Source organism: Oryctolagus cuniculus, chromosome 8 (genome assembly GCF_964237555.1).
Source record: "Oryctolagus cuniculus chromosome 8, mOryCun1.1, whole genome shotgun sequence".
In the NCBI taxonomy this organism is placed as follows: Eukaryota; Metazoa; Chordata; class Mammalia; order Lagomorpha; family Leporidae; genus Oryctolagus; species Oryctolagus cuniculus.
Genome location: NC_091439.1, coordinates 84,341,293 through 84,360,888, shown reverse-complemented (window position 1 = coordinate 84,360,888; position 19,596 = coordinate 84,341,293). Strand labels below are relative to the sequence as shown.

Here is a 19,596-nt window from a genome sequence, read left to right as displayed (position 1 = left end):
ACAAGGAAAGTTTCCCATGATATATTACTGAGTGAAAAAGTAAGATATGATGAATGTCAAACTCACACAAACACAAACCACATCCATAGATAACATAGATGTTAAGACGTGTTTAAAAAAATAAAAGGTGTTTTCACTTGGAACACTTACAACAACTCATTTCAAAATATTATCTGTGGGGCCAGTGCTGTGGCGTAGTAGCAGGTAAAGCCACCACCTGCAGTGCTGGCATCCCATAAGGACAACGGTTCAAGTCCTGGCTGTTCTACTTCCGATCCAGCTCTCCGCTAAGACCTGGGAAAGCAGTAAAAAATGGTCCAAGTCCTTGGGCCCCTGCACCCGCATGGGAGACCTGGAAGAAGCTTCTGGCTCCTGGCTTCGGATCGGCACAGCTCTGGCCAGTTGGGCCAATTATGGTCAATTGGGGAGTGAACCAGTGGATGGAAGACCTCTCTTTCTCTCTCTTTGCCTCTCCTCTCTCTGTGTAACTCTGACTTTCAAAAAAATAAATAAATCTTTAAAAAACATCACCAGTATTCTGTATCTCATGATATGTTCTATTCCATGCACATTCTCATTCCTGTATCACACATCTTTTCCATTCCCTCCCCAGGTTCCCACAGAAAGTATCTTAACCCGAAAACTACCACATTTCTTCAGGTTACCACCTGAGGATACCACTGTCCAGCAAAAGAGACAGCTGTAGGGAATCAGCTTGCAGTCTCAGTCCTACCCCAAGAGACCCCTGGATTGCTTTGAGGTGCAACATGGTGTCAGCGTTCCTCAATCCATTCTGACACACAGCAGCACGTGAGCACAAATGCTCCACTACCATTTCTGGAGGTTGATTTTATTCTGCACTTAAAGAGTTTTTAAAGGAACAAGTGGAGAAATTGTACAGCCAGGGAACAAGAAGCAGCTGCAAAACACGAGGGTACTTCAAAACATTCATGGAAAAATGGAATTGAAATGTGAGTTTATTTTGGTGCAAAACATTTTGAAATCCTTGCATACAAAGTGTCTTTAAAAAGCTCATGGAAAATGTGTATTGTAGAAAAAGTATGCATGGATTTCAAAGTGTTGTGCACCAAAATAAACTCAACTTTTAATTGCATTTTTCCACAAACATTTCGAAGGATCCTCACATAAGGGAAAAAAATGTATACCATAGAAAAAGAGGTTATTCAAATAGCAGTGTGCGTGTGTGTGTGTGGACATGAGAGAGAGAAATGTATGTAACCACTTTCAAAAGTTTCCTGCCACCATTTGATTCCATTTGAGAAATCAAGCTTTGTGTTATTACGCATGCTTCTTCACTGAGTCATGAATTGCTAAATATGCACTTATTCTTCTTTATAACTTCAAATGCCAGTGACGGTAATTACCTGGCAAATAAGGATAGAAGTTCTTATTATAAAGACCAGCCCCTTAAGGAAGAGAAAATTGCATTCTACCCACTATAGTCATTTGTCATGTAATTCAATCATTAGTTTCATTTCATGTTTCTTGCAGGCAAGTCCTAATAAACCACTTCATTTTGGGCAGATCCCCAGGGGGGAAACATATTAAGCCAAATTATGTGGAACTGTCCTAACAGATTCAGAAGAACCTGACTAAATTATACAGAGGGCACACCTGGATTCACTGGCTGCCAAGAACATAAATTTGTATATATTTCTATACATCGAAAGTCAGAGACAGGAAGCAACCAGGCAGACCCATGCTCAGGTTGCTTCCAGTGGAAGGAGACACAGTTCTCCTAACCCAGGAGCTGATTTTGTTGTTTGCTCATTCATTCGTTCTCCCAAACACGACCAAGAGCCTATTAAGGGGCAGGCTCTCAGCTGGCAGTTAAGGACGCTAGAGTGAGCAAAGAGGGCACAGCATGGAGCCTAGAAAATAAGCAATAAAAAAGGAAGTCATTACTAATCACAGGGTGTGTGAAGGGGGGAGCAACAACGGGAGGGAGGGTGTAACTGGAGTTGGGGGGGTGGGGGTCTCTGGCAGGAGGAGCGCCTAAGCTCAAGACAGATAAGGAGCCTGCCGGGCAAAGAGCACGCATCGCACACATACATGGAATTTGGAGCTGACAAGGACATTCACGGAGAGCTGCTAACTCTGACGGACAGATGAGGAAGGGGTAAAGAATTTGGAGGATTTGCCAAAGCACACAACAACCAACCATCAAGTGTGGACCCAATTCCTGAACCCTGGATGGACGCAGCCAAAGAAAACACCTCCCTGGGAAACGCAAGCTTATCCTGGCAGGTGACCGCTCGCCAGTCAACTCCTAGATTAATCAGTTTCTCAGTGACACTTGATTTCTCTTTTCATGCTCAAAACCTTCTCAACTTCCCAGGGTCTACCAAGACTATATGATTAACCCAGGATAAGGAGCCAGGGTCTACAAAGACTATATGATTAACCCAGGATAAGGAGCCAGGGTCTACCAAGACTATATGATTAACCCAGGATAAGGAGCCAGGGTCAAAAGGCTGCTTGTTTGGCTCTTTTCAGTTCTCCCCGCCTTTTGAGTGATTTTCATGTGTAAAACACAAAGCAAGAAAGCTGTATAGAAATATTCCAAGTGTTAATCTCACATAATTCTGCTCTGATTTTTTTTGTTGTTGTTAAGTTGGGGAAATGGCGTTAACATGTACTCACAAGAATTAGACAGAACAGATAGGGTGTCCTGTTATGTTATCTTTCCAGCACATCACTGGAAGAAGGAGTTCTCAGGGAAGATTATTCATGATGGGGAAATGCACTTTAAGACAAGTAAAGTGAGACATCACTGTCAACTGCCAAGCGCTTTGCCTACTCTTTTCTCTATGAAAATGTTGTTTCCCTGCCTATCGAGCTTGCTCCCAGAAGCTTAGCAGCAACATGGAAACTACAAAGACAGCCTTGCCCAACCCGCCTCCACACAGAAGACCAGCCCTCCGGGCCTGCTTCAAAGAGGATAACCTTGAATTTGTCACAGCTAGTTAGCTCTTATCAAAGGCTCAGTTGACGGAAGGGATATTTATGGAAGATTATCTCAGAGACTCACTCTCCATCTGCACCTATGCTGGGTCCTAGCCTTGGATCAACTTCCAGGCACCTGAAGGCTTGGATCATTTTCTCTGTCTTCTCCTCCTCCCCCAGGTGTCAGCCTTGTCAGTAGGCACATTAATCTATGACTTCAGCTCTGATCAAGAGTCTCTGTTGTGAACACTGTACCCAGCGCTACACACAGCACCTCTGCCTAAGCCCTCTAAACAAAGCCCCCAAAGAAAGTTTTTAATAGTTTCATTTAATGCCCTCAAGATGAATGTACCTTTCTCCTGACACTGAAAATTATATAGTCAACTGCATTTCTCTTTTACCTTGAACTTAAACTCAAACCCCAGAAGCTGCTCTACTGGCTGTCAATACCCATAGATTTGCTTTTCCCTTCCATAGTGTATTTCTACTTAAGATTTATGCATATAGTTCTTACTATCTGTTAATACATTACTATGTTATCAATTCAACATCTCAGTGTTTAAATCTATTAATATGCTGTGTGTTATATAACAAGCCATGTCAAAACTTTGTGGAAGGATGAAAGGCAAAAGCAAAATCAAATGAAATCAAAGCCTATTTACAACACGAGTCCTGTGCATGAATCGACAAGAACATACCCCCAAATTAATCACCTATACCTCCAGATCTTTTCCCTCTGAAGTGGGAGGGTGTAATCATCCCCACTCGGCATATCCAACAGACCAACATGCCGTGTGTAGGGCATGCCCAAAGGCCAAACAGAAAGGAAGCAGGTGAGCTTCTGATGCGTATCTCAGCACCATTCCCCCACCCAAGCCTGTGCCTGGAAAAGCCAGTGGCTGTGCCCAACTCGGGTTACCCACCTCCTCGCCACTGGCTATGCGGTGAGCCAGATCTTTTAAGTTCCTCATCATTCTTTCATCCCGAAAATCATAAGGAAATGTTTCCGTCCACTCTGTCAGGAGCTGAAGAATTTTAGGTGCGATTTTTCTTATCTGGTTCTAGGGGGGACAAAAAAGCAAATTGAATTCGGTGGTTTGAATCCCTGTGGACTACATCAAATAAATCATTACAAACAGTGTCATGGATACACTTCTAGAGCAAAGTCTTTGGGTTGGAAGAAGCAGCTCCAGTGCTTCTGGGACCCCAGATTCCTCCAATGATTGAATTTACACTATTTTCTCTAGACCTTCCCAGTTCCCTTTGCCTGTGTGCACTTCAGCCTGGAGCTATGCTGGGGTTACTTAAGAAAATCAGCTTCGCAAGATCTAAGCCACAGTGTGGGCCTACCTAGGTTAAAAAAAATGTAAAGTTCAGAATGTATCATTACCTTATCGCCTTCAGGATCACTTAGTCTCTGGTGCTCTACGCATAAGTGGCAAACTTTGGCCATGAGCTCATAGGGATGCATAAATAACCGGGAACTGAGCAGGAAGGTAAATATGTACGTTCTCTGCAGCAAGAGAAAAACAGCATCATGGTTACACGCTCTCTGAAGTTAGGATTTTTCCTATCAGCTCTATGTCTCCGTTCACTAATTTCTCTCGAGCAACATTAGCATCTGCAGGGTCAAAAGGAACGGCGACCAGCAGTGGAACAGTGTAACGGGGGTATCTTCTTTAGCCTCTGCCGCCTCCGCTCCCTTAAAGCACACTAAAAAGAACAGAAGTACAGGGTGAGTTTGGCTCCCGGAACCATTCAGAGCACATTTCCCACTCATCGTCAGGGAGCCAGTGAAGAAGGATGAACTGCAACCTTGAGAGAAGGAAGCTCAACTGAAATACACCCCCCATACAGAATCTGGTTGTGTCCAGATATTGTGAACCAAAACCAAAGCCAATAAAAACTGCACTCTATGGGTGCACACACACACACACACACACACACTCAAAAACCCAACAACAAACAAAAACCACCCACCCTACCCACATTCAGCTCAAGAATGCCCAGTATGCCTGTGCAGCACGCTGCAGTGTCTGTGGGAGGACACTGAACACAGCCTCTCCAAGGGCCTATTCACTCGCCCCAGGGCCATGCAATTTGATCAAGCACAATTTAACACTCTCTACTTTTCTTTAACCACATTGTCTCCCCAGAAGCCCGTAATGAAGTTGTGCTTATTTTCCAGAACAGTTTCGCTCTCCCAGCGAAAAGAGAAATTCCAGGGCTTCTCCCCCAGCCCCCTTAGGCACCTCCAGGAGCTCATAAACACTTAACAGGGCTGAACAAGGAATTCTTTTTACTTCTGATGACAAGTTTTCCCTGTGTGGCAACATATTTGAAAACACTATGCAACAAATCTCACAGAGAGATAACTCAGTAAGAAAACAGGATGGTGAATTAGTGTGGCAGGCACAAGCCATCCTTTGCACACTGAGGTTATTATTATGTTTATAAAAAATGAATGCAGTCTCTGGATATTTTCATAAAATCTTTACCAATAACCAGCTGCTTAGTGAATCTCCTTGTGCTACTGAACTTGATGCCACAGAGGCAGCTGCAGTATAAGGGAGGGGGATAGAAATCACTTGCTCCAGAAAGAAACCTTGGGTTTGCTCCCTGATGCTGGGAGTGAGACCACGAGTGAACACTCAGCACCCTTCATTTCAGTTTTCTCCTCTCTATCCTCTTGGTAGTAATATAAAGATTGAGACAACACAAAATGAATGCCCTAAGTTTGAAAGTACTGTCTATATGAATGTAAGTTATCACCATAAAACAAAAGCTAACACAACATCTGATGTCCAATCTATAAGGAACCACATCTTGAGTAGAAATATTGTGCTCTCTCCACCTACTTTCCCTGGCTATGTTCACTTTTTCCAGCACAGTGATGGTCTTGAAAACCAAAGGAGCATTTGATGTTCTGGGAGTTTCCAATGTTTTGTGGCATTTCTATTTAAGGACCCATGTGTATGTGTGAGACAACTCTATGTAGACCTCATTTGGATGGTACTGGACTGCCTACAATGGGGTACATAGCTTGAAAAGAAACTGATAACTAGAGTACACCAAAATCTGACTCACACTCAGGCTCAAACTGATCTCAACAGTCAACATGCAATTTCTTATTGAAAAAAATTTCCTAGAGGAATTCCCAGTCCCTGCCTACTGTATTATCATTTCTGCTCAACACTGCAGATGTGTTTCAGAAGAAGTGAACACCTACGTCGGGATAGTAGTCCACATTGGGTACCAGGTGCTGGATGAGGGCCTCCAGGGACCCGGAGAGCAGGTTGTTGTCATGGTAGCACAACCCTCCGCAGCTGTCCTCGGCAGACTGGTAGAGGTTTCGGTTGTAGCCACTGCTGTCAAACATCGCTGAGAAGGGAGGCGTCTGAGGCATGCTTTCCTACAGAGAAGGGAAGACAGCGCGGTGTCAGCAATCTGCAGTGCGAAAGGAAAAGCCAACTAGATTGGCACTAAGCTTTAAGAGCAAGGAGGAAAACAGGCAATTTTATTTTTTAAAAATATGGGGTCCAGCAGGTGAAGCCACAGCCTGAGATGCCAGCATCCTGTGAGCACCAGTTCATGTCCCAGCTGCTCCACTTCTGATCCAGCTCCCTGTTAGTGCTCCCGAGAGCGCAGCGAAAAGTTCCGGGTTCCTGGCTTCAATCCTGGCTGTTGCAGCCATTTGGGGAGTGAACCAGCAGATGGAAGATCAACCTCTCTCACTCTCTGTGTAACTCTGCCTTTCAAATAAATAATAAAAATAAATAAAATCTTTAAAAAATTGAGTTTAGGCTCTGACACAGGATGATAGTGCAACAAGAACCACACTGCTCTTTGAGTGCCACAGGTACGCATACTTCTGAGCATCAATCTCATACAAATACCTTAAAATGCTCAGCCTGAAAGAGTGAAAGTAGACTTCCATTTAAGCCTCTGGCTGCCATATCTGGGTATCACTCCTTCATGTTTGGTTGTGAAGGGTGACTGGACTGCTTAAGTGCACTATGTGGACTATTTCCCTGATGTAAAATGAAGAAGCCTTCTAATTTGGCTGGGAGGAGGTACAGCATACCCAAGAGGGACAAGCAAAGAAGCTGAGAAAGCTAACTTGCAAATAGAGTAAAATACACAGTGCATGTGGGTGTGCTTATTATGTATGTAGGGGGGACTTCGAAAGGCTAATGGAGAGTGCATACAATGAGCAGACTATGTATGGATCTTAAAACTTCTTTTGTACCAAAATAAATGTTCTTGTAATTGCATTTTCCATGAACTTTTTGAAGCCCCCTCCAGTGTATGCAAGCATCAAGACACTCAATGGGAGGCCCTAGGTTTTCCTAGAAGATCGGACATTGTTATTCTCAGTGCTTGGAGTCCAATTCTGGGAATGTCAGCTCTCAGTAAATAGGCAGGCTAGGAAGACACCTGATGGGCAACAAGGAGGCCTGTGACAGTCCCAAAACAAGTTGCTCTTCTCCATCTGTGTGCTTTGCAACTCACAAAGCCCTTGTCACAGGGCACTCAGCAGAGACCAGAGGCTATTAAGTTATTACTTGGATTTCTAGGGACAGAGCACCAGGCCGGGAGAATAGACTCCTGGTTTCTGGCAGCACGCCTGGACAATGAAGGCATTCAAGAGCCGCCCAGACTCAGGGTTTCAGAAGGCAAACAATGAGGAGAAGCCAAACTGCAGGCCTTGTGCTCACAGGGAGTGTGGAGGCTGCAGGAGGACACAACCTGGCCTAATCCTTCTTTTCAAGATATCAAAAGATATTTGCATCTAAATGGGGGTGGGGTGTGGAGCCCGGCCAGGGAAGTCACATCCATCAATCCGGGTGCATCTGTTCCTGCTACAGCTCAGGATGGACACTGAGCAAGGCCCCCTGAATAGGAGCCTCACCAGAGGGTCGGCCAGGGCTGGAGTGTTAGGGGGCAAACACCAACAGTAAAGCCAACCTAGCAAAAGCAGCATCAAGACAAAGAAATCAAAACAAGACTTACGCTCTGGGTGTTCTGTCCCAGCCACACACCAGTGCCAAGGGCGAACTTAGAGACCCAAGGAAAAATAGCCACGGATGGGAAGCAAAGTGGTTACTAAGAACCACTCTTTACAGGAGATCTGTCTGTATCAAGGTCACAGGTTCCACACCCCTAGTTTGGGTAGGGCATGGTTATCAGAGCCAAAGGATCAGGCGTGATGGGCTGCAATGTTAGTTAGCACATGTGTCACCCAGATCCCCTTAGTTGGGAAGAGCTCATATGTGGAAACTGTAGTTAAATAAATAACTCAACGTGAACAATTTATAAAGGCAGTGGGCAAAGTACTCTTCAGATAGCCAGTTTTCCACAAGTACAAGCCTGATGCAATATAATCGCTGTAAATGAGCCGTCCTTTGTGGGAAGAAAAGAATCAAGCTACCCTTGCCTGAGAAATCAGAATGTCCTAAAATGGACAGCTGAGGAGCCGAGACGAGAAGCACCTGGAAGTTACTTCCGACCACCTTGGAAAGCCCTCTGTCTGGATTTGGTTGCCTCCGGGTTAAAAAAGCCAACAGCTATTAACGAAGTACATAGTGGCCTTCATATGCAGGCTGAGAAAAGGAACTCACTCTGTCCTAGCAGTTGGGATTTCTTCTGCCAAGAACCATGAATTTTCTCTACTCAGCCTACACAGAGCCTGCAGGAGACAGGTGGCTGGTACCTGGGAACTCCAGAAAATAAGACAAACAGAGGGACCACAGACATCACCTGGTCCAGGCTTTAGAGAGTAGGTTTCATTTCACTTTCCAACTGCAATCAATTAGCAGTGGTTGCCTGGGGACAGGTGGGTGAGTAAGAAGATCTGGAATTTGTCACCTAGAACTATTTCCTTGCAAATGGATCACTCACAAGATTTCTTTGAAGAGCTACAAACTATCAACACTTAGAAAGCACTCTCCAACAAGGGCCAGAAGAAACTGCTACAAAATAGTCATGGAAACCAAAGCAAGGTGAATTCATTGGGGTTAAAGCTCATTTTGCCTGAAAAATCAATTGTAAGAAGAGAGGATGCCACAGGCCACCTTCTGCCTACTAATTAGCCCAAAGCTACGTTGCTGATCAGTGGGCTTCATTTTCTAGGAGCCACCCTGACTGCTGTACTTGCGCAGAGCAATCATCAACCAAGTGCAGAGATGCAATGCACTGACAGGGACTCCAGACCCTTCTTTGTGCACAGTCGTCATAGTTTGGTACCTCTCCGTGTGCTTTGGACAATGTTTCCAGTCCTTAATTCCTCCTCTCTCTGTCAGCTATACGTTCTCACTAGAGGATCTTATGTGCCAGGAAAGGTGTCCCCATTCCACAGCCTTGACGTCTCTGAATTCCCCTGCAAGCTCCACTCCTGAGATCCACAGCACGGAATGCTCTGAAAATGTCACTGGTTCCCACTTGTTAAGTGTCCTGGCCACCATGCCTTTCTGAATTCCACTACGCCCCATCTGGCAGGTAGCCTTATACTTTTTTGACTGCACAAGAAGCTGAGGTTCAGAAAAGCTACACATCAAGGTTATCCATCAAGGGTTACATATCAAGGAAGGGACAGTTAAGGTAGGGTTTCAAACCTAGGTTCCAAATTTATTGCACTACATCATGCCAGACTGCAAATGGTCTTCTTTGAACTTCTAACGTTTAGCCATAAAATGAAAAAGCCTGCCAATGTGTCTTGAATCCATCTAATAGGTTATTAGGATAATTTATATGTTTTACTTGTTCTACATAAATCTTGGCTCCAAAGAAACATGAACAGCATTAATTACTCTCATTAAAGTCACATTGTCAACAGCAGTATTAAAGCCACTGACCTTGGTAATCAAAGCACAGGGAGACAAAGAGATTTCAGAGATTCTAACATGTACTTCAAACAAAAATACAAATTAAAAACTGAGGTGCATGAAAACAGTTGAGAGATAAGAAAACATATTTAACTGACAGGGAGTTTTTAGCAACATATGAAAGAACAGAGCATCTTATGATGGATGGGATGTTGGGCCCAGTAAAATGACAATATTTTTGTATATATTTTGTAGATATCTAGGAAAAAAAAACAGACAAAGAACGTGAGTCACAGTAATCATACAGAATCATCTGGACACTTGGTAGCCAGGGGGCCAGCCTAGGCTTTCCTTGAAGGCTCTGTTGCCTGTGTGACAGAGCATTTGGTCAACACAAGAAGTCCGCAGCATGGTACAGAAAGTACTGTACTGTGTGTGAATCTTGGTTTTAAACATCGAAGAAGAGAAACACAGTGGTTTGTTCTTTCTCAAGTGCCTCCCTGTTGTTACCCACACCAAGGGCTCCTGTTGGTTCAGAATTACTCAGAGCCCATGTCCAGGTCATTAGCCCTGTTCTGGAAATGAAAAGTGAGGCCCAGAAGATCAAACACTGGCTTAGTTCTTGTTAAGAAAGAAACTCAGATCCAAAGTACTGGACATGGGCATGCACAGCCGTATTTATCTCTGGGTACTATCAAGTCCACTTGCTAACGACTGCTCCAGGAAGCAAGGCTAAGCTGACTCTTTCCCAAGCGTCGCAAGGCAAATTGACATAGCAGCAAGTCAAATTCCGTCATTAGTTTACTGTTAAGCCAAATTTCAAAGGAGTCATTTCCTGGGAGGGTGGGTGGGTGGCGAATCTCTGTGCTAACTTCATAGAAATCATACAGGTTCATCTTGCGAGTGTTTCTCACTTTACAAAAGAGTTTCATTTGTCAGCCAGTCTCTTGCAACCCCAAATATTATTCTATTCAGTGGTTCTTAACTTTTTAGGGAGATCACAAACTTCTTTCCCCATCCCCCCACAGAATCATACTTTCAAGGAGTTCCAGCCCCAGAATCAGTGGACGCTGTGCCGGCTTGCATGGGAGCCCATTTATTAGTTCTCTACCACAGAGTAGAGCTTGTTAGCCCTGAAGGGAACCCTGGTCCAGCACATCCAGGTTCCTCAAAAACCCAGAAATACTTGTGTTTCCCGATAGTTGCAATCAAACTGAGTTAAAGAGAAGCAAAAAATGGGGACTCTTTAGGTTTGAGTGAAGCTATGCAAAACGGCTTTTGGGCAGTCTTTTGAGGCAGGAGGAGATGCAGTGAGGTAACAGTCAACAGAAATGGGCTTTGGGAAAGCTTAGAGACCCCCACATTAGGGTACAGAGGGCAGGGTATGTTGGAAAGGTTTCCTCCAGGAAGTAAAGGTATATCCAACCCAGGTACACACGATGAATATTCATTCTTGAAATTGATTTGGTAAGCTGAAACGTTGCTTGACGGCCGAGGCATCTTCCAGGGCCAGCTAATTCAGTCACAAAGATATATCATGTTCTTCCAAGGACCCTGAAAAAGTTCAGGCTCACACTGATCCGGCGGCAAGGAAGCAAGCTCTGGGTGATTAATGGGACGAGTGGACTTGAAAAGCATGCCTAATGGTTTCAGGGCAACGACAACACCAGACGAAAAGCTGCCTCTCTCCAAACAGCAGCCTGTGTCTGAATCAGTGGCTGCTGTTGCGCGCGGTTATTTATGACAAAGCAGGTGCGCCAGGATAAGGTGGTTTCAGGTGACTATTCAAATTGGAAGAGAGGTCGAGGAAAAGATGGTGTGGGACCTAAATCAAAAGCTATCCCTCAATGTCCGTTACAGGTGCCTTGTAAATCCCTACCAGAATGCCAATTCAGCATTTCCTTTACACTCCTGAGAATGAGATAGAAAATGTAGGAGTCAAAAGAAAGATAAATATTTTTTAAAAAACCATATTTCATGGCACAGTGCTTTACTGAGATATTGTGCTAAAGTCAATGCCTTTGCGTTGGCCATAATACTTTAATTTCCGTTCAAATGCTGGGCTTGTATCTCAACTAAAAAGGACCGATGACAAAGAAGAGGAACTCTGAAGCAGAGGAAGTCCTGCCCATCAGAGCTGAACTTTGAGAGCAGATCTGTTTAGTGGGAAGAAGTTTAATTTAATACCTTGGATCTGCTGGTTCCTCAGTTCCCATCTGGATTTCCAAGGAACTTGCACCGTGGATAAACCTTCAACATTGGGTTTCTTCACTGTGAGCAGCAGTGATCTGAATTATAAGGCATACTCCAGCCAGCCTCTTCAGTTCTAGCTCCCTCTTGGCACTGCTTGAAGAATACAAAGCTTGCACCCTTCGAGGGTGAATCTAACTCTGGGTTTGAGTCCAGGCGAAAGGCAAAAGTCAAGTTCCTGACTCTAAAAACAGAGCTTATTTTGAGTTTGAAAACATCTAGAGGATTATCTTATTTCTTTTCTCAGACAGGGAAATCCTGACAACAGATATTTCTATTAGCATCTCCAGAAACTGTCTAAGTGCTACACCTTTGCTAAGCTCCTTGAAAAAGGAAATATTGTATGGAGAGGAAAATAACTCTAAGGTGGCGATACAGGATCCACTCACTTCTTTGGCATGTGGACAGAAAGTAAGGAACTCCGAGATAAGTACATTCTTTGGCACTGAGTCCCAGAGGCTTTGCAGACATCAGACTTAAGGGAGGAACATCAGTATTTTTGAGGCTGGAAGTCCTATTTCTCTCCACAATGAAATGTGATATTATTTCTCCCCTCTGTGAGTTATAAACACCCTTACAAAAACATGAACTTGCATTTTGTTTGATTTGTTCTCAATGCTACTTCAGTAGTTCTTAGCTGATGGGGCAAGGGACTTCTGACTCAAAGGGTTACCACCCTTGGTTTCCCAGGAAGAAAAATAAAGCTTTGTTATTTTTTGTCTTGTGGATGTTGTTAGAAGTTTATCAAAACACAAAATGGCATTTTAGCACACAGAAACTCTAAACAGGTCTGGAAGGTCCTCTAAAACTTTCCTAAGAGATAAGGCTGCACTGTGTGGGAACTGAATATCCAATACAAGTTGTCATTCATCAAGCCTTAAGTACGTTTATCATCTCCTACTTTCATGCAGTTCCTGATATGAACAGTAGATGGCTCCTTCTCCCTTGTGTTTGAAAGGGTTGGGGCTTTCCAGCAGTAACAGCTGGGACAGGTTTAGAAAAGCAAAGAGAAAAAAAATACAGAGAAACTGGTGTGAGGGTTCTCCGCTTATTGAGCTGGGAAAGTGGCTGCACTCAGGCTATACAAGTGAAGCCCACTGGCCGCTGAAGCCAGTCCGTCCCGCTTCCCAAAGTCTTTGGTGCGCTTCTCTGATGAGAACTCCCAGAGGAATAAAAATGATCTGGATAATCAAATTCATCATTATCTAATCAAGGGCTATCAGAAAGGACTTTCTGGGATCTTGGAAACGTTCCTCTTCCACACTGTCCAGTACAGTAGCTCCCAGCTACAGGAAGCTGTTGGGACTGGTAGTACCAGAGCAACTGGGAAACTGACTTCCACATTTTGCTTAATTTAAAATAAATTTACATTAAATGTCTCCGTGTGGCTACTACAATGAACAGCAAAAATGAGTACCTGATAGACCTCAAGCTAAATTGTAGAACATCATACGGGAGCACCCCTTATGAAAAGATTTATGTTTCGACATCCAATTCATTTCAGCAGGAACATAATCTGACACTTAGGGAGGACATTTGGTAAGAAGTTGAATTTTCTACTTATCTTTTTTTATGTAACATGATGACTGCAATAATTTTCTTTTTTGGCTGTAAGTTCTTGAAAAGCTATGCTTACCCCTCCCCCTCCATTCTTTTCTTTTATGTAAACAGATAGACATTGGGTCTACAGAGTCTTTTCCTCTCTTACAAGGCTCATTTGCGCTTTCTCTGTCTTAAACTCATTTTCATCCCAGGGTTTCCTAATACAATTGGACTCAACTGAACAATTTTCAGATACAGAGAGACCCTGAAATTAAATAATACATAAACCCAAGGAAACAAAGTGACTGGTCAATAGAGACCTTAAAAATTTGGTAGACAGCAACATCGATTTAATAGGCTAAGAGGAAATCTTGACCTTCACTTTCTTGGAAATTCATAATTCTTAACACTCAAACTCACAGAGAAAACAAAGCCAAAGACTGTCCAAGAAAATGTCAAATCTGGGGCCACGCTGTGGCACAGCAGGTTGGGCAGCCACTTGCCATACCAGCACCCCTATCTGAGTGCTGGCTAGAGTCCCAGCTGCTCTGCGTCTCATGCAGCGTCCCTGGGAAGGTAGCAGAGGATGGCTCAGGTGCCTGCCATCCACGTGAGAGACCAACACAGGAGTCCCAGGCACCTGGCTTTAGCCTGGCCCAGACCTGGGAGTTGCAGCCATCTGGGGAGTGAACCAGCAGGTGGAAGACTTTTCTTTCTCCTTCCCTCTCTCTCTTTCTCTTTCAAATAAGCATATAAATAAATTTTTTAAAAGAAAATGTTAAACTTCTATATAAAGGTATCAGCACAAGGAAAGGTCACTGTACCCTCCTTACTCCCATGGACCCAAAAAGCAGCTGAAGACCTAACCACACATCACTTCACCCTTCCTGCATCCATTCCTGTGACAGGGTGCAAGTGCATGAGGTGACGGCACAACAAAACGAAGCCTTTAGGACAGAGCCAAGAGGGAGCCACCAGCTCCAGGCCCCAGCGTGCAGATCTGCAGGCCTGAGGAGAGGGTAAAGGACCCAGTAAGGCCCCAGGTCTTCTCGTGCGCCTGGCAGAAATCCACCCAGCACCAGGCTGGGAGACAGATCTAGTTTGCCTGGATTTAACCGGAAAACCACAAAAGGACAACCATAGTTCTAGAAAAACAGAAGGGGAAGGAAGTGATATCTGAGTTCAGCCACTCCCAGCAAAAATCCCATACACCTTAAGCAGCATTTTCGACAGACCAGGTCGCCTCTTGAAGACTTCACAACGTGTTATCATGGTTTTTCCATTTGTTATTTGTGGCATTGGAATCAAGAGACAATCCCTACTTCAGGGACTCTGGCTGCTCCTCCCAAGGAAGGCAGAGTAAGCCCCTTTCCCCACCTCCTTTCCAAGGGGGTACCTTCTTTAGGACCATCCAATCCGCCTCCCAAGTCCAACTCCTCAGGAAGCCTTTGGAAATGGATACAGACCATCCCATTGAGTCCTGTGCCATATCAGACCTCTCAGCTCACATGCATGGACCTGTGCTTCCCCATTCCATTTCCTTACTGCTTCTCCTTCCTCTGGGTAGACTGCACTCCATCAGTCTTACTGTGTCTACTGTACACCATTAACTGGGAGCTAATTTAGATTATGAACATGAAATGTTAGTATAGAAATATATATTGCTATATGATACATACTTAGAAATATTTGGTTATATACACGTAAGAATAGAGAAGGTGAGACGCTAAGCTGTGCGAAAAAGATAACAGATCCAAATATTTTCTGGGGATGCTTTTTGCCACAAGACAGCATGACCCCACGCTAGCAAGTGCGGTAGCATCCGATAAAAGGTCTAGCGGAGCACATAAATAGAGCAAGGCTGCAAATGCTCCAAGCGAGAAATCAACTCAAAGACTTGAACACTTCATTAGACCCCTGGAAAGAACAAGGCCGGCAGGCTTAGTAGCCAGAACATTACCATCCCAAGGAAAACAAAGGATTGATGGACACACAGGGTAAGAATACCTACAAAAAAACTTGCTGTTCAGCGGTTGATCTTGTCTCCACTGCAAAAAATCCACGTGAAGGCCATGACATGGCAAGCACTGCCCAAGAACTCTGACCTCTGTCACCAGTGCCCTGGGTCCTCACTGACTCAGCCATCATCCGTCCCCCCACCCCCAAATAAGATCACCTACAATCACAGGGCCAAACAAGCTGTCATTCTTTCCTGTCTTGAAAAAAATCTCAACAGCCAAGAATTTTTCACCTTCCTTTTTTTTTTTTGGAAATTGCATCTACATTTGCTCTAAACCTCATCTGATCAGCTGTTTCCTCCCAAATCCCCCACCAGGTACATATGTGGCTTAACTGTAAAGCCCCTTGTTTTTCTCAAGGCTCAGCCATCACAAGCCAAGCTGTAGCTACTGTTTTCAGGGGCAAAGACTAATTATTCACCCCATCTGAGTCTGACTGTGCCAGATGTCTTGCAAGAGCGCCTCCCCGTCCCCTGGCCTCTTGCCCTCTATGCACCCGGTTCAGAGACGCCCCCTGGGCCACGAGAGATCATGGGAGCTAAATATAGATCCACCACACCAGCAGTTCCTGACCGTCATCACATGGCGCTGCTGACGAAGGGTTCCTTGGAGACGCTTCAGCCCAAACACACATACACAAACGTGTGTGCGCATTCATCCGTGCACACTGAATTCACAGGCGAAGACCCACGCATCCACAGTCACAGGACAAAGTCTCTGCCTGGACCTCCCGGGTGCTCTTCATCCGAACGGGGCTCCCCATGCGCGGTCAGAAGACTCAGCTACGTTGCTCTCGCCTGAACTGCACCAGTTTGGTTGGCAATACTCAAATGGCACCAAGCACACACACACGCACACGCGCCGCGCGCGGAGACCCCTGTCTTGTACAGCAGTGAGGGTGTCCGACAGCCTCCCTCACACTGACAGCACGCGAGACTCCCAGTTGTAACCCCCAACCTCCTATGAGTATCTCCCGGGCCGGTGACCCAAGGCGACTCACTTGAGCTCAGACAAAAAGCAATGCGACTCAGTGTCTCCCAAGGGCACCAGGTGAACCAGGGATGAAAGTCAGGGGTAGAGGTTTCTGTTGCCTGCCCCCTTCTCCTAAGAGTCGAACCCCACACCCTCTCGCACCGACAAAGAAATAAACTTACACACACACACACACACACACACACACGGAAAAAGGTAGCCCAGAAACAGAAGGAAACAACGCAGGTGTGCACGGGAAGGAAAGACGGATGGGAAAAAGATGAGACGCGACCTGAACTCCGACAGAGCCTCAGAAACTACCAACATCTCCAACCGGAGGCCTGGGTGCGGGGTCGGGGAGGACGCAGCCGCGTTCCAGCCACACTGATCCCCGCCCGGGACTCCGCGGCTCAGCCTCGCACCTGTTGGGAGCGCGGCGGCCCGGCAGGGGGACTTCCTGCGGCCCCAGGCTTTCGCCTGGCGCTGGGCGCAGCGCTCTCCCGGCCCCAGGATCGCCACCCGGCCGCGGGGCGCAGCCCCAGAGCCCAGCTCGCGGGGTTCCGAGGACGGCGCGGCGCGGAGCACAGTCCCGCGACCCCCGCCGCCGCCGGGCGCGGGACCCTGCCGGGAGACCAGCCTGGCCCGCGAACCACCTACCCGCCGGTCACCCGGGTCTTCCGCCTCCTGGCCGTTTGCAGCGCGTCCACGAATGCGATCGAAGGAGCGGGAGCGCAAGAGCGCGGGAAGCCGAGGGGAAAATCGGCCCTGTGCCGCCGGGCTCCTTGTTTATACTGAAACTACGGCCCCGGCCGCCGCGCACACCCCCTTCTCCAGCGCCCGCCCCGCCCCGCCGGGCGCGGGCCAATCACGGCGCGGCTGACCGCCCACGCCGCCCCGGGACCTGCCCGCGAGCCCCAGTGGGCCGGGGACTCCCGCCGCTCCAGGGCCCGGGGCCCGCCCACGCCGCGGAGGCCGCCGGGGCCCTGCGCGCCGCGTTCTGCAGCAGCGCCGGTCGGGCTCGCCCAGGCGGCGTGCGTTACGCCCTGAGTGCACCTGCCCGGGGCTGTTTGTGCAGCGCTGTGTGTGTGTATTCATTTATACCTGTAAAGACCGGCTGTTTGTGCAGCGCTGTGTGTGTGTGTGTGTGTGTGTGTATTCATTTATACCTGTAAAGACCGGCCCGACTCGTTGTGCAGTATCTCTGAACATAATCATTACGAGCCGAAGGTTACCGTCCGTGCAACTTGCAGAAGAGGAAGCACAGGACGTGGTGCGCAACGCTGGGGCACGCGATGGCCAAATGAGGCCAGGCGCTGCGGTCTGGAGAGGGAAAGGCAGTGCGCGACGAGCCACCCCCAAACACCGCGAAATGACGAGCGCTGAAGTTCACAAAGGAGGGCCGCTCTGAAACGGGATTCTGGAGGCCAGGCGGGAAGCCAGTCCCCAGGAATGGCTGTGTTGTCATGGGAACCACATACTCACTCTATCCTTGGACACTTGGTAACTATTTTAGAAATAAAGGTGAGACCTCAACACCTCACCTTGTGCACATAAAAGGAGGCTGAGGGAAGAAATAATGGAAACACCGAGCGAAAAGAGGCAGAGACGGGAACATTTTACAGGGTCACTTGGCTCCTGCGCGCCACGTGACCTTGAGTAAGGAAAGTAGGCTTTCTGAGCTGCAGACTGCATAGAGAACAGCAGTGGGTGTATTATCGGCACTACTCTTACCTGTCCCGGAGGGCTGTAACTAGGATGACGAGCCAGAGGAACCCTTGCTGTCCCTGCTGCGTGGTCCCTACCATCCCTCCCTGATTCTGGGAGAAGACACAGTTTAAAGCCCTCCCCTTCCACCCCGGCCCTGTTCCTAGCTCCTTCCTCACGTCATTTCCGTCATGCATGCCCCGTCTGACTTGTGTTCCTCTCTATCAGCCTCCCTCCTTCCTTCTGTAAATGGGCCTCTCCTGGGTTTAGTCACTCGCTCTCACCTAGCTGAGCCTCTGGCTCCCCTGTGGCGACCGTGCAGTTGAAATGAGAGCCACACAGCCATGTGGAGCAAGATGGAAGAACTCCGTGGTCCTGTGCAGCTCTGTGGATGTGCTGGCTGGTCATTTTTTTAAGCTCGGTTTTCTTTTTCTGGTTCTGGAATAGACTATATGATACTGGGCAAGTCATTTGCGCTTGAGATGGCTAGTATTGTAGGAATAGATGAAGAGGGTTGAACGGAGTGGGTGTTTGGCACAGCAATTAAGACAATGCTTGGGATACTCCAAATCCATAGTGAAGTTTCTGGGTGGGGTGTTGGCACAGCTTCTGCTTCCAGCTTCCTGTTTATGCACACCCTGGGAGGCAGTAGGTGATGGCTCAAGTACTTGGGCCTGTGCCACCCACATGGGAAACTGGGATTGAGTTCCCAGCTCCTGGCTTCAGCCTGGCCCAGCCCTGGCTTGTGGGCATTAGAGGAGTGAACCAGCAGGTAGCAGATGTCTGTCTTTTCCCTTTCAGATGGATGAATAAATAAAATCTCAAAGAGTTGGAGTAACTCAGGCTTCCTTAAGAGATTGCTTCAACACACACTATTGAGTGTCTGACATATAACAAGCACTCAATAGTGTGTATTGAAGCAATGAGGGACTGAATGAGTGAATTAAACCCTAGCACATGAGAAGCACTCAACAAATAATTGCTGTCATTACTAGTATATCTCCATTATTCTCTACCTCCACAAGAGTCTTTCCATTCTCTTCTTCTCACAGTGTCTTCCTGTTCCTTTGACTCCAATGGTTCAGTGCTTACACCTGTCAATGTCAGTAAGCACAACAGCAGTAGTGATACCGATGGGAATAAAGTCCTGTTGAGAATGCCTCACTCCAGTGTTCAAAACCAGGGGCTGCTACTGCCTGGCTACGACATGGCAGTCTCTGGGCTAAACAGCGTCGTCCTTTCTGACCCTCTTGTGTCTAAGGTGCACAAGAGCAAGCAGTCATCACATCAACCCACTTTCCTTTATGCTCACACCTTTC

At 46.6% G+C, this 19,596-nt stretch overlaps 1 protein-coding gene across 3 annotated transcripts in view; it reads right to left on the bottom strand.

The window, feature by feature from the left end:
• The window catches only part of RASGEF1B (RasGEF domain family member 1B), a 653,322-nt gene that overhangs the window by 58,131 nt on the left and 575,595 nt on the right, over positions 1 to 19,596 (bottom strand). For 2 of the 3 annotated variants that reach the window (XM_070047975.1, XM_051820184.2), the window contains exons 6-8: positions 6,197 to 6,379; positions 4,358 to 4,480; positions 3,891 to 4,028 (exon numbers count right to left, since the gene is read on the bottom strand). In XM_070047975.1, coding sequence (XP_069904076.1) covers positions 3,891 to 4,028; positions 4,358 to 4,480; positions 6,197 to 6,379 — 444 coding nt within the window. Of the gene's footprint in view, positions 1 to 3,890; positions 4,029 to 4,357; positions 4,481 to 6,196; positions 6,380 to 17,230; positions 17,408 to 19,596 lie in introns of those variants that run through there. The other variant, XM_002717085.5, reaches the window with a different exon arrangement.